The following is a 15,870-nucleotide window of genomic DNA, read 5'->3' as shown; positions in this document are numbered from 1 at the left end:
GCATAAAATTTAAAATGCTTATGATAATTGTACATACAGTGTAGAAATGTATATAAAGAACAAACATATAAACAGTTATACAATGATATCGACGATAATAATAATAATAATAATAATAATAATAATAATAATAATAATAAATTGATTAATAAAAAAACACAAAAAGGATTAAATTGCAACCTGAACAAAATTAGTCGGGAAATAACATAAATAAAACAAAATAAGGGCCAATGTGCAATGCGCGAATAACATGAAGGACTAGTCAGAAATATCCCCCGCCCTCTCAAAACGCAGCGTTGCATTGGATTAAAATGAAACAAAAGTAAAATAAGAGATTAAATTCAAAAAGAAATAAAAGGACTGGATTGAAGCGCCCTTGAAAAGCAGAGGGGCCAGGGTTGCAAATAACCCAATTAACAGGAGCGCGCAGATCCCCCATGGAGCGGGTCGGGTCGCGCGCGGGTTGCTGGGTAATGGTCAATACGACGCCGTTTATTACACTATAAACACCAACTTGAAAACCCTAAAATTAGCAGCAGCTATAGTTTTTTTTTAAATAAAATAAAAAAAACTAATAATATCTATCCCCTCCCTAGCGCCACTTCAACATCGGAACCCCCAACCATACGGTTCCGATCGGAACCAAAGAAGGGTTCGGCGGCAGCTTTAATCAGGTATGGGTTCTAATCTCCCCTTTTTCTCTTTTATTATATATATATGCTTATATATGTGATTAATAACGAAACAAAAAAAGAAAGAAAAGCAATCGAAAAAAGAACAGAATGGAAAAGAGAAAAAAAGAAAACCTTTTTTCTTTGTATTGATTTCGTGCCTAAAAAAATTGAGTACATCCATGGGGGTTTTATAACCCGAAAATAAAAATAAAAATAAAAATAAAAATAAACAAATTTCTTTTTTTTTTCTGTTTTCCTTTTTTCTTTGCTTTTCTCTTGCTTTTTGTTTGTGTGCTGCGCAGGTACGGTCGTACGGAGGCCAGCTGGAGGCTCGTGGTGGCGCTACATGCGTGAAGAGGCAGGCGCACGTGGGAGGAGCGGACGTGTGTGTTGGCGTCGGCTGCTGAAGGGGAGTTAGAAACCCTAGGGTTTCTGTTTCCTGAAACGTAGTGGGCTATTGAGTGTTGGGCTTGTGCAACCGGGTTAGGTTAAGTTAGGCAATACAGGTTTAGTATGTATTGGGGCTGGAGGGTTAGGTCTTGGTTTCAATTGTATGGGTATTGGGTTACTGTAATATGGACTTTTGGACATTTAATTTTTTGTTTGGTTTCTATCTATTATTTTAAAATTGCTTTTTTATATTTCTGATTTGGGCCGAGCAAATTTGGGTTGTTACACTTTCAACATGATCATCCTTTGTATTTTCTTTGACATAATCTTTGGATTTCCCGTTGAACTACTTGGAACACTAAGGATACTTGGGAAAAACTCGTACATAATGTATCGTACCAATGCCATGTCCCAGATATGGTCTTACATGAAAATCTCGTATCGATGCCAAATCTCGTATCGATGCCAATAGCCCAGCTATGGTCTTACACGAAATCTCAAATCGATGCCAATAGCCTAGCTATGGTCTTTTACGAAATCTCAAATCAATGCCAATAGCACAGACATGGTCTGACATGAAATCACACCTCGGAAGTCCTAATATCATGACATCAATATCCAATACATTTACTAAGGTTCATTCGGAGCTTTCGACTTTGTAATTAAATCAATTAATGCACGAAACAAGTCATCCAATGCTCAAATCAATTTGGAAATATATATCCATATACGAATCAAATTCGGCAATGTATAAAACATATACATTTAAATTCAAAAACATTTATTTACTTATGAACTTACCTCGTACGGAAACGAACAGATTGGATCAACTACTCGTCAACTTTCGATTTCCCCCGATCTAAATCTGATTTCTTTCTTTCTTGATCTATATAAATCCAAATTTAACTCATTTAATCACTTATTCATTCAATTTCATCCAAAAAATACCTTTTTGGACATTTTTTCTCTTTAGCCCCTAAAGTTTCACATTTATTCAATTTAGTCCCTATTTCACAAATACACAAAATTCACACAATTCAATATAACCCAAGCTTAGCCAAATTACTAAGGTGCCCCTATCAGCCCAAAACTTTCATTATTTCACATTGCAACCACTCAATTTGCATATTTCACAATTTAATCCCTATATAACATTTTTTGTCAAAAATCACTTTACAAAACATATTAATCTATCAACATTTATTCATTTTCCATCATCAAAATTCAAAAACATCAAGCTATTATCAACGACGACTCAAAAATTCATCAACCAATTCAAAAATTAGGGCATGGGCTAGCTAGAACACGAAGCAACGATCTAAAAAATATAGAAATAATTAAAAGCGAGACAAAATATCTTACCAATCAAGCAAAACAAGCATGGCCGAACCCTAGCTATGGTTTCTCCATGTTAGATTCGGTTGAAGTGTTTTTGTGAAGAAGATGGACATATAATTCTTACGTTATTTTATCATTATTAATTATTTTACCTTTATAACCTTATAAAATATTACTAATTTCAAAAATGTCAAGCCAACACATACCACTATCACCAATTATGGTCTAATTATCATATAAGGACTTAAAATTTAATGTTGTATAGCTATTAGACACTTTTAGGTTATAGAATACAACTTTTACGCTTTACGCGATTTAGTCCTTTTTACCGAATAAAGCATTCAAATAGTAACATTTATTTACGTAACTTTCACACATATATAATCACATGCTGTAAATACCAAAAATAATATTAAAATAATTTTTCTCATCGGATTTGTGGTCCCGAAATTATTGTTCCGACTAGACCCAAAATCGGGCTGTTACAACTTGAACCTTTAATCTCAAACACATAAACAGAACACTTAACCACTGAAACATATACTCAACTAAGAAAGAATATAACGAAAAAATGCTCAAAATTTTGAGGTGTTACAATCAAATCATGTTACAACCTTTGAACTAATCCTAAGACTACTTTAGAAATCATGGTTATCTGAATCGAATACAACCAGTCAATCAGATCGACTAAATCGAAAATCGACCAAGGTATTGGTTCGGTAAAAGAATTTGGACCATTTGAACCAAGAATGAGTACGAGCTTACTGAATTGGGCTAAAAGAATCCGTCAAACCAGTTTTTAATAATTTTTTGCTTTTATGAATTTTTTTGTAACGACCCGTTTTTAGTGAAATAGGAACAGTGATTTTTGGACCACAAATTTGATGTCAAAAAAATTATTTTAATATTATTTTAATATCTACAACATGATAATATTATAGTATAAAAATTTCGTTAATAAATTTGACTATCTGCATGTTCAATTTGATGAAAAGGACTAAATCGCGTAATATGTAAAAGTCGTGTTCTATTAGCTAAAGGTAGCAATTAGCTATAGAACTTTAACGTGGACGTCCTTATATGGTAATTAGACCATTAAATGAGTTAGTGGATGTGCATGGCTTGGTAAATGTGAAATATCATGGTATAAATTGTGAATTAATGAGATGTATGGGCTGCTATGAATATATATGATAATCGGCTAAGGTTGGGTAGGGAGGAAATTACATGAATTTGATTTTACGAGCCTAGGGACTAAGTTGTAAAGAAATCAAAAGTATAGGGGCAAAATGGTAATTTTTCCAAAATTTGATTTTGGAACTAAATTGACTAGAATGAAGTTTGAAATAGTTAAATTTGATTATATAGATCAAGAAAAGCAACGTACAGATTTAGATCAGGGAAAAGTTAAAATGTTGGATTAATCGATCGTTTTTCTCTATACGAGTTAAGGTATGTTCGTATAAACTATACTATGTATATTGTTGATTAAATTGAATATTATTATATAAATTTTATTGAAAATGAATTGATATATATATGTTATTATACGATTTAGCTTATAATCAAACGAGGAAAATTCAACGACGTATGACGACCGTCGAGTCCTGTTTGAACCTTAGGAATAATTAGGATACAAATGACATGTCATTATGGGTTACCATGTTTTGGGCGTTGGTCTCGTACGTCCTACCAGTGGATGAGTTTTCGGCTTGTGCTACGGTTACTTTACAGCTTGTGTGAGCAGCACCGTGTAGCTACATCTTGACTGACAGCTTGTGTGAGCAGACCTAGTTATGGCTTGAGAGAGAGCATTGATACGAGATATGAGATTGTAGTGGTTTCAACCACATGTTTTCATATAGTGTGCGAGATACCCGCGTATCCGATAGTTTTCCAAGTGGTTCAACGGGTACAGTATTGTTATGAGGTCATACGAGTTCGATACGAACTAGTACAGGTATGTACGCGAAATACATGGAAATGGTATACATTTATGACATATGAATAGATGGCAGGACTAACTTGGTTGATGATTATGTGTTAAGCTTTTGGGCCAAATTGAGTTGTGATATGCCTTGTTTTACTTACTTAAATTGTGGTTAAACGGGTATGAGAAGAAGGAAGGATCGACAAATGCTTCTATTAGAATTACTATGAAAGTATGGAAAGGTATGAGTTATTAGATGATCAGAATATGCTTAGACACATGCTTGAAAATGTGAATGCACTTAAGTAGTGTGTACTTATGCTATGATGTTTTGAGATGATTGCTAGTTTATGGGATAATTAAAATTGAGAGGCTAATGTTGTTTAAGCTAAGGCAAAGATATGTTGGATTGATTAAAGTGGATTATGCTTATAAATTGAAGTGGTAAGCTTTATTTTTGAATTACGAACTTATTAAGCATTACATGCTTACTTTGTGTTAGTTTCTTTGTATACTTAAATATCAGAAACTCGTTCGGGTTGGAAGTTGGCGGAGATTTCATCACACTATCTATCGGCTATTTTGGTATTTGTGGTTTTATAATTTTGTTTATAATGGCATGTATAGGTCATTTTGGTTAATGATAGACTACATGTTTTGTTATGTTTGTATCCATTTGATTTGACTTGTATTTGACGTATATTGTGTATGTATATATGTGTGTAAATGACCTTATTATATGTGGTGTATGGTTGCCATGTAAATGCCTTGTTTGTGAATTGGTGTTTTGAGTATCAAATGGTTAATTTTGATAAGTGACATACATGTTAAGCTTTAGGCACAATGAGGCATATATGTATTTGACCATTTAGGTATGTTTGAGATGCATAGTTTACTTGATTATAAGTGGTCAATTGGGATGCTTATGGGCATCATGTTGTTATGTGTGGATATTACATGTTATAAGCTTGATGTTGGTTGGTTTTGCATGCCTATTTATGTCATGGTTGTTGGAACGCTGGCACCCCTACGGCGCAGCAGAAAAATAAAACACCCAGCGATCCTAACTATGGATCCATGTGTAAGGAACAAATCAGGGTGAAAAAGGGTTTCGAAATTACCGAGTAGTGATTCTGAGTAAACAGCGATGCCTCGGCAATGAGTAATCTGATCTACTATCGAACCAAGCCGCAATTTTTGATGACTCCGACCTCTACGTAATCCACCCAGTTGACTATGAACAGAAGGAATCCCCAAACAGTTTTGGAGATGACTTTGCTTTGACGGCTGCTAGACTCACTAAGCAAAGAAAAACTAGATTTTATATCTTATTGTTTTTTTAGGGTTTCTCAAAATTAAATAAATATAATAATGTTTAAAAAATTAAAAATTATAATTACATTAATTATAATAAAGATTTCTGTAAACTATATTTATTTGTATACGAACCAAAATCATATTCTCATTATGTGTACAACAACCTTGTACATATAATGTGTTCGATATTTGATTACCTAATTAAATTAATTATATAATTAATTTAATTCATGCGACAACCAAACACAATACCAATTATGTTTTATTCCGTTCATTTCAACTATAGGGTGTGACCCTGTAGGTTCTTGTAACGTTAGCAGTAATGTTAGAACGATTCCAATGTTACAAACAATGAGTGGCACCTAGCAATGCATCATTGCTACCTAAGTCACAAGAAATCATGATTCGACATAACCTTTTTATGATTAATCTTTTCATGCACTAATCCTTAAGTCCTTTATCTCTGGATTGAACACAAGTCATGGAATAGTCACACTTGTATAGTCCATTCCATGTTCCTTTATATCTTAAGTAGACTATGATATACAAATAAGTATGATATCTCATATCAGCTTACTTGAGCATGGCCATGCATTTCTAGTCTCACTCAATCAAGTGGCCTAAGATATTACTCCCATTATGTAGGAGGGACTTATTCTATATCGATCAACCATATCCCTCTACGTAGATTGTGGTATATCCAGCATCAGCCTTTATAGAACAACCAGTTACGGTGTACGTTTGACTGTATCAAAATATACAACTCACGATGTTGGGATTATGATGATCTCAAGTTTGAGGATTATATACATATTAATCACTATAAGTAATGTCGTGATAATTACATAATAATCCAAGAAACATACTCATAACGGGTCAGTCCAATATGTTGTTCTCTAACACACATATTCATGCATCGATTCTAACACTCCATATCAATGACAACTCTTTATCATCAATCAACTACATGTTAGTCTTAATACATTATCGTTGTCCTATCCAACAATAATACTTGACTAAGGACCTTTTAAGAATAATCACATTATTCTTAGGACATTATTATAAAACAATTTATTTATACACACAGAAAAGAAACTGAAATAATAATGGTAAAGCCTTATATTAATTAACATGATAAATCAAGTATGTTATTACAACCATCTCATGATTGATCTTTGGGCATACTCTAACAATAGTCATATGCAAATTGTTTTGTTTAGGTTGGTACCAATTTGGGTGAGAAATATAGCTTGGAAAATGTTCTATTTTTGGTCCACATAGGCAGAGACACAGGGGTGTGTCTCAGCCGTGTGTGACATACGGCCAGGTAACATGGTCGTGTGTCCCTTGAAATTTCCATAGAAAATAAGTCAGTCGCTTCACACGGCCTAGCACACGGGCGTGTGGTTTGGCGGCGCAATACAAGTCAATATACCCTCCAATTTTCACACGACCTAGCACACGGCCTGGCACACGGGCGTGTGAGGCCATTTCGAAGGGTACACGGCCTGACATACGAGCATGTGGTCTGGCCGTGTGACCCAAGTCAGTGAGTTACAAGGGGTAGGACACGGGTTGGGACACGGCTGTATGTCTCCATTTCGAATGCCCACACGGCCTGGCCACACGGGCGTGTGTTCCCTGCACTTTGAAAAATTTCAATGTTTTCCTAAAATTTTCTTGAGTACTCGGTTTAGTCCCGAACTATTTTTAATTCTATTTGGGGCCCCGAGAGCTCGTATTAGGGATTATATGAATGAGTTTGAATGTTGTTTGATTTGAATGAGAAATGAATATGACATGTATGATTATTTGATCTATAAGTCCAGTAATGCTCCGTAACCTTATTCTGGCGTCGGATACGGGTTAGGGGTGTTACATTTTTAATGATTTATTTAATCTAACCATCCATATCGATGAATAAGTAACCTAACCAATTCAACTACCAATCCGATTTTGAAAATCTTGTTGAAAATTTTCGAGGTTCCATCATGACCAACAATGTTGGAATCAAATATCTAAAGAGAACATGCTTTGAAAAGTAAAAGAAAAGAGACACGACAAGCTATCCAAATGCTCTGAGCACAAAAGAAAAAGATGAACTATTCCGGAGCACCAGAAAGGTGAAAGAGTCTGGGATTGCAAGGTCTATCATGAATGATGGTTCTAGCAGATAGTTGGTGTCTTATAGATTATAAATGGGAAGAACCCATACTGGAAAATGGTATAGATGAGGAATAAGGTGTAATACATATCACATTGTCTAATGAGGAACGAAAACTCATTTGTTGTCGGTGGATGATTGCCTCCAAACGTGTGAACGTTTAGAGTAAAAATCGTGCAAATAAAAATATATCAAATCAGTGCTGCATCTACAAGCGAACATTTCAAATTGTAATATAGAAGTTTTATAACGGAACACCGATAAGTATTCCAATGATCGTACCCAAATGATTGTAGATTGGAGAAATTTATTATTAAATTAATTACAGAAAATTAGTAGTAGTCTAATCAAGTCCTGAATTAGTAGTGTGAATCCAAATTAAAGTAATTAAATTAATTAACCTAAACTAAGCTAATGGAATTCCCTATTCCTAGTGTCGACAATGCGAGGTCTCGACTTATGATAGATTAAACCCCTAATCATCTAATTGAGTCATTAATTACCCTCAACTAAGTTGTTTACCACCCTCAGCTAAGAATACCATTTCGGTCTCATCTTCACTAAGGATTACTACCTAATTCACCCTTTCGGCCTCTTCCTAGGCATATAGATACCCTTTCGGTCTCACCGCTTGGCACAAGTTATACTCAATAGGCTACCACCTCTTGGTCTCACCTGTCTCGATATTCTATTAGGGGCGTCACTTCCTAATATACTAAATACTCTTGAATAAACACCTAACTTTAGATAAATAATTACTTAATCGATTAATCAGTTCCATAAACGAAATATGCTAGATATAAATAAAGCACATAATTTATTCTAGTATTCATATAAATATTAGTTGATTAGACTAACGAAATATAAATAAAAGAATAAAAGAGAGATAAATAAATTGCTCATTAATAAATATAAGCGCAATTTCAGAGCAATCTCTGCTCGCAATCATCTTTACATCGAAACAAGAAGAATTTCGACTACACGAACATAAAAATAAACTAAAACTAAAAACTAAAGAAAAATTGCATCTCTCTGTCAACTCCCTCTCTAATGGGGTTATAAGGGTGTTTATATAGGAAAACATTTGGGTTTTAGGTGCCTAAAATATCCTTGATACTTTGAGTACAAGTAAGAAATAAAATCTAAGAAAATCTGCTAAGATATGGCTATTGATGTCATCACTGCATCATGATGTTGTCCAAGTTGTGTTGCAACATAGGAGGCTGTATCACGACACACACACACCCCTGTGTTGCAACACGCACTGTGTCGTCCCAAGCTTTCATTTTTTTTGCTTCGGAGTTCTGTGTCGCAACACAGCATGTCTGTGTCATGACACAACTATCGTTCTCTACATTCTTAGGCCTGAAATGGCACCCTGCACACTCAAATAACCCATTAGTCATCCCCGAGGCTCGAGTTAGCCTAACGGGTCGTCAAAACACTTAAAACATGCGTAAAAATGCTTATTTTGCTATAAATCAATCTTAAGCTATGAAAATTGAAAATGCAATAAAGAAATATAAAATGGCTAGAAAATAAACTTGTTAAGTGTCAAAATGTACTTAAATTGCCACTACGATTTGTGACAGATTAAATATCCCCACACATAAATCGTTGCTTGTCCTCAGGCAAACGAAAAAAAAATTACAAAAGAAAAATGCAAAGATAAAAATAAAGTACTCGAGCATGCTTTGTACAGGAAATTGGATCAGAGTGATATAAACAATATGATATGAATAATCACATAATTCTAGCGCGATATATAATTGACTTTTGAGTTTTAATGTCCGAGAGATTAGTTCAATGAATTAAAAAACAAACAAATTAAAGAATGTTAAGCATAGTATTCTGTCAAAACAAATACATGAATATATATATATATATATTTATGCTAAAAGCAAACTAAGTGGTAAAAATTTTCAAAACTCATTTTAATTTTCAACCGTGCAATGTATACCTAGGTCAAATAGGACTTTTCGGCTTGTAACGTTATGCGAGCTAAGTTGGTTTGGATTTCAAGAATAGATACAACAAAACGAGTTAAGCAAGAAAATAATATGACACATTATATTGTCTTGAATACTCCTCTAATTCCCAATTAAGCTCACCACTTTATATCCACTTCTCTCACATTCCTTTTCTCTTTATTTCCTAAGGTACAATATAGTATTCATGAGTACAATCATCTTAGCAAGTCTTTTGTACAAACATGAGTACATTTCTTTTTTCTATTTTCTTTCTTTTTCTTTCCTTTCTTCTTTTCACTCATTTTGCTTTTATACATTCGAGATTTTCTTGCTTGGCTTTTAGCCTTCACAAACTTTTCTTTCAATTGATTTTTCTACTAAAGCACAAGTTTTCAAGAATCTTATACTCATTATACCATACTTGCAATAGCCCAATTTCGCTCGGGCCCAATTTACAAATAAATAAAAAATAAATTACAAGCCCAAATGCAAAAAGAGGCCCGGTGGCCCAAAAAAATTAAACATTTTCAGAAGGACAAAAACCCTAGCCTGCGCATCACTACCTCCTCTTCACCAGCAGTTTTGTTGCTCGAGGTCTGACGCCTCATCTGGCTATCGTTGCCGTCAGCCAGGGACACCTGCAAAAAAGGAAGAACAAGGCCAGCAAACCCAAACACGCAAAAGCAGTAGACATAGTAGACAAAATGGAAAAACATAGTTAATAAATAGTGTTCTATGGCTATAAAAGCTAGAGAATAGATTGTATTAAGGGGATTCTTTTTTCAGAAGAGAAACAAAGAACAAAAAAAAGATTGCAATAGTTTAAATAGAAGGTAGTCCTCCATTGTTGTTATTACCATTATTTTCTTTTTCTTTTCGCATATATATATATACAAAAATAAAAAAAAGGAAGCCTTTTTACCTTTGTCGTTGTCGCCGGTATGTCTTTTAGACTGGAAGGCCGCTGCACCCTTGAGGGTTCGCCTAAGGCCGCGTCAGAGAAAATAGGGACAAAAGGGCCTCTTTTTTTGTGATCTACGGCCACTAGAGGCGGCGATCTCTGTTTCCGATGATCGGTGGCCACGGTGGAGAACTCGCCGGACCTCGGGGTTGGACATGGGAGGGCCGAGAGAGAAAAAGCAAGGCTGAAAGTTTTTTTCTTTGAAAACGGATGAAAATGAAAATTTTTTCTTAACTTTTACTTTTATAGCCCTATAAAACGGCGTTGTTTTGGGCTTAAGTTTCAGACACCAAAACGACGTCGTTTTGAAGCGTGACCCGAAAACCGACCCGACCAGCCCTAGGATCTGCGTGTTTTCGCGGCAAGGGTCCGTTTGTGACCTCGGTCCTTCTGCTTTTGGGATTCTTTTTAATTTGGTCCTAAGTCTTTTTTTTTTTAAATTGTAATGATAACTTCAAATTTCTTTCAATTTGGTCCCCTGTTTGCTGACCCCATGGGGAAGGACACATGTCCAAGAGCTTTGGGATAATTTCCCATTTAGTCTCTATTTCTTTTAGCGCATTTCATTTTAGTCCCTTATTCTGCTTCTTTTATTTACAATTTATGCCCCTAAATTTTATTTAAATGTCAATTTAGTCCTTATTTATTTATTCATTTATTTTATTACAATTTGCCCCTTTATTATTTATTTTATCCCGATTTATCCTTTTAATTTCATTTAAGTTACGATTAAGTCCTTTATTTATTTTAATGCTTTTATTTATTTATTTATTTACTTATTTATTATTGGGTTTTTTTTACAAAAATAATATAAAAAAATAAAAAATTACCAAAATGTTATAACTTTTTTTTATTTACCAAAAAATATATAATTTTTTATTTACCAAAATATATAAAAAAAACAAAAAATAAAAAAAATAAAAAAACAGAAAAAAAAACCTGAACTGATTTGACAACTCCCTCGGTGGAGGGAAGCAGGTTGGCGGCACCAAACAAGGGATCCCTGTTGGCGGCACCAGTGGAGGGATCCCTGTTGGCGGCACCACCCTTGAATTTAAGGGTGGTCGGTTGGTAGGGGGAAGAAGGAGAGGGGAAGAAGAAGAAAGAAAGGAAGAAAGAAAAAGAAGGAAAAGGAAAGGAGAGGAAAGAAAGAAACAGAAGGAAAGAAAAGGAAAGGGGAGGAAAGAAAGAAAAATAAGGAAAGAAAAAGAAAGGAGAAGAGACAAAAAAAGAAAGAAGAAGAAGAGGGAAGGAAGGAAAAAAAGAAAATAAGATAATTTTTATTATTAATTTAAGATTTTTGTAATATTTGTGTGTTAAAAAATAATGTTAAGTACATTTTACGTATTTTATTAATTTATTTAGGATATATAATTTTTGAGATATATTTAGCATGAAAAAATTCATGGTATGTACATTATATGTTGATTAGGAATTTTTTTTATGAAATTGACTTAGGATGTTGAAATTAATTTTGTTAGGAAAATAACATTAAAAGTAAAATGATAAAGAAATATATTTAAGAAAACATAAAATACGAAAAGAAAAAACGAAAATTATATATTCACCGAAAGTAAGAAATGCGAAAAAAATTATATCTTTAATAAATTTTAAACATAATGCACTGAAAAAGTATAAAATTATAAAATTTAAAATGACGATATTTTTTAAAATAATAAAATGCGGAGAGAAAAATACGAACAAATGGCCAAAATAATAGTGTATTACTAACTTTTTAAAAAATTGAGAAATAGTTAATACAAATATTTTAAAAAATGTAATGAAATAATATAAAGTAATAAAATAAAAAAATATATATTTTTATTGAAAGTAATAAAAATCGGGAAAAAAATACGAGCAAATGGCAGGGATAATGATTTTTTTCTTACACCAAATAAAAAACCCGTTTTTAGTATTTTTTATTTTGGTAAATAAAAATATATATAATATTTTGGTATTTTTTAATTTTTTAATATTTTATTATTTTTGTAATGTTTATTATGGGTTTTATAAAAATAATATAAAAAAATAAAAAATTACCAAAATATTATAACTTTTTTTTATTTACCAAAATATATATAATTTTTTTATTTACCAAAATATATAAAAAAGTAAAAAAACAAAAAAAATAAAAAAACAGAAAAAACACACTAAATTTATAAATTAATTTTACACTAAATACACTAAATAATACGAGTAAATGGCAGGGATAATGGTTTTTTTACACTAAATTAATTTTAAAAACACACTAAATTAATAAATTTAAAACATTATGTAAAATTATAAAATTAGAAATGAATATATTTTTTAAAGTAATAAGGAGAAAAAAATACGAACAAATGGCCGAAGTAAGAGTTTTTTACTAACTTTTTTTTCAACTTGCAGGCATCGCAATGGCTTCATTGATTAGCAGCAAAAGCCACATATCTGATGCGGTTAATAACGCGGTATGAGTTATTATTTATTAATCACGGGTTCTATTTATTTAAAAAGGATAGACGTACAAAGAAATAATGTTATCGTAAAATTTTTTCTGTAATTTAACACTATCAGGACTCGTACCGAGTTTTAAGGGGCCGTGTGAGTGTTTTGAAGAATACTTCGGATGCACGGTTGATGCCATACTTAGAGCTAGCCGGATTTGGGTCCGTAGCACAGATCCGGTACACCGTCTTGCGCTTTGATTTATTATCTGCGCTAGTGGAGCGGTGGCGCCCGGAGACCCACACTTTTCATTTTCCGTGCGGGGAGTGCACGGTGACCTTGGAGCATGTAGCGTTGCAGCTTGGGCTCCCAATTGACGGGAGTCCCGTAACGGGATTATCTGCATTTACCGATCCGGATGCACTTTGCTATCAGCTTCTAGGAGACTCACCAGGGGACGGTGAGTCATATTTTTCGGGCGTACAATTTACATGGTTGAAAGCCAAGTATGGACAATTATCAGCAACAGCCACTGAAGGCGAGTTGATGTGCGCTGCTCGAGCGTACATCATGCATATCATAGGGGGAGAAATCATGCCTGATGCAAGCAACGACAAGGTGCATTTGATGTACTTGCCCCTGTTAGCTGACTTATCCACTGTTAGCTCCTATGGCTGGGGCTCAGCCGTGCTAGCAGTCTTGTATCGAGAGCTTTGTCGGGCGACAGATCCGAAAGTTCGTGACATTGGCGGATGCCTCTCACTGCTGCAATCCTGGGCACTGTATCGGATGCCATTTTTGGCATCAGTTAGACACCAACCGTATGTTTAACCAATGCTGAACAGGTGATAAAATATAACTTCTCGTTATTTGTAGTCATAATATATTGACTAATGTTACCAACCAACTCTAAACGATATATTTGTTTTTTGTAGGTGGAGTGGTCGTCTGGGTATCGGGCAATCGTATAATGTCCCGCTATACCGCCTCATGATTGAACAGTATGCTCGGGATGGGGTAAGATGCTATTCTAATATTCATGCTATTCTAATATTCATTACATCTTACTTTCTATATCTTACACACACGTTATGGCTAATGATAACCATGTTATTAATCATGCAGTTTATATGGACGCCGTACCGAACGCCAGAAATTACTGCAGTGGTACCCTTGTCTGCGTACGTGCATTCGTACATATGGTGCACTAACACACCAATTATAAATTTCAACATGGTCGATTGGTATCACGGGGATCGGGTGCTACGGCAGTTTGGCTTCATCCAACCTATCCCGGATTCGCCGTGTGAGGTGGGAGAAGTTCACGGCAAGAATAAGAGAGGAAAATTGATGACAGATTGGGGAATTAAGCACCGGAAATTTGTGGCACTGTGGAACGATCGATTTCGTCGAAGACCTCAGATGGTTATAGCTACCGACTCGCAACCATCAGAAGAGTATATGCAATGGTACTTTAGTTGCGGGAAGTCATATTTATACGGAGGCCAGTCGGTTGTAATCCCCCCGCACATGAAGCGACATGGGGGATCGGCCACAGCGGCCCAGCATGATCTGGATCCCATGGCATATTATTCTCCGGAACCACCGGAGCCCGAGCAGGAGCCCCAGCCAGATCCGAAATAATCTGGATTTGTCGGTTCAGATAGCTATCATCCGGATTTTTCAGGCACTGACAATTTGCCGAGCTTCTCAGGGCCAGAATATGCATACGACTTTGAACTATTCGGATCCTACTCGCCTGGCCCATATCTGCAGCATTATGGGACTCCCTCAGGTGCATCAAGTTCGTCTCTGCCGAACGAGGGACCTGCTCAAAATGATTTCCTCCCTATTTTTTCTACACTACCACCTGCGCCAAATGATAATGTCGGTCGTCGCGGGCACCCAGAACGTGACCGTCGACTTCCGAATAGGTATACCCCTAGGACTACACCATCGAACCATCAATTTTAAGGGTGTATGACACATGTTTGTACATAAACATGTTTGTACTTTTTTGTATCAATTTAATTATTCTAATTTAATTATTCTAGTTTTAGTTATTGTGGTTATTGTTCAATTTCTTTTTACCAATTTAATTATTTTAAAGTTGCATTATATTAAAGCTTAATTTAAGGTTATATGCCTCCATTTTCGATATAATATTAATAATTCCAAACGCCATATACTATTTTATAACTTAATTTGGATACAATGTAATCATAATCATTTGTATAATTTTTTATCATTACACATAAAAATTTTACAATATTAGGTCAATTACGACCCGATCCGGACGACTGTCCAACATGAAAGTTTCAGTTAGGGCATTTATTCCGACTATGACCACTTAACCTGCATATTCCACAACGCTTTCCGTCAGACTTCTCCCTGATGTCTATTTTATTATGGATTCTGCTTTACTGCGGACGACCTCTCGGATTCCTCCGCAGCCCTCTGTCTGGGAGAAGCTCGAAAGTCGTCAGAGGCACCTCCCACGTTGATAGGTCAAGCAAGATGGGGAACTCATTTTCCCAGACACGCAATGTGCGCTCCAGCGTGTATAAATCATCGGCATATTGTTCAACATTGACGTTAACTTTAGCACACGCTCCCACGACATGCGCACAGGGATAATGAAGTGTTTCGAACCTTCTGCACTCACACCGTCGGTTTTGGAGATCAACTCCGTAGGACCTAGC

General features: G+C 34.9%; 1 protein-coding gene across 1 annotated transcript; it reads left to right on the top strand.

Moving 5' to 3' along the window:
- Nucleotides 1-13,137: 13,137 nt before the first annotated feature.
- LOC121220758 (serine/threonine-protein phosphatase 7 long form homolog) lies at nucleotides 13,138-14,812 on the top strand. Its single transcript, XM_041100207.1, has 4 exons — nucleotides 13,138-13,191; nucleotides 13,298-13,989; nucleotides 14,104-14,185; nucleotides 14,294-14,812. Exons 1-4 carry the CDS (start codon nucleotides 13,138-13,140, stop codon nucleotides 14,810-14,812), a joined length of 1,347 nt encoding a protein of 448 aa, XP_040956141.1.
- Nucleotides 14,813-15,870: the final 1,058 nt, after the last annotated feature.

This window comes from Gossypium hirsutum, chromosome D09 (assembly GCF_007990345.1).
Source record: "Gossypium hirsutum isolate 1008001.06 chromosome D09, Gossypium_hirsutum_v2.1, whole genome shotgun sequence".
In the NCBI taxonomy this organism is placed as follows: Eukaryota; Viridiplantae; Streptophyta; class Magnoliopsida; order Malvales; family Malvaceae; genus Gossypium; species Gossypium hirsutum.
Note: the sequence above shows the minus strand (reverse complement) of the source record. Positions and strands in the feature narration are given on the sequence as shown.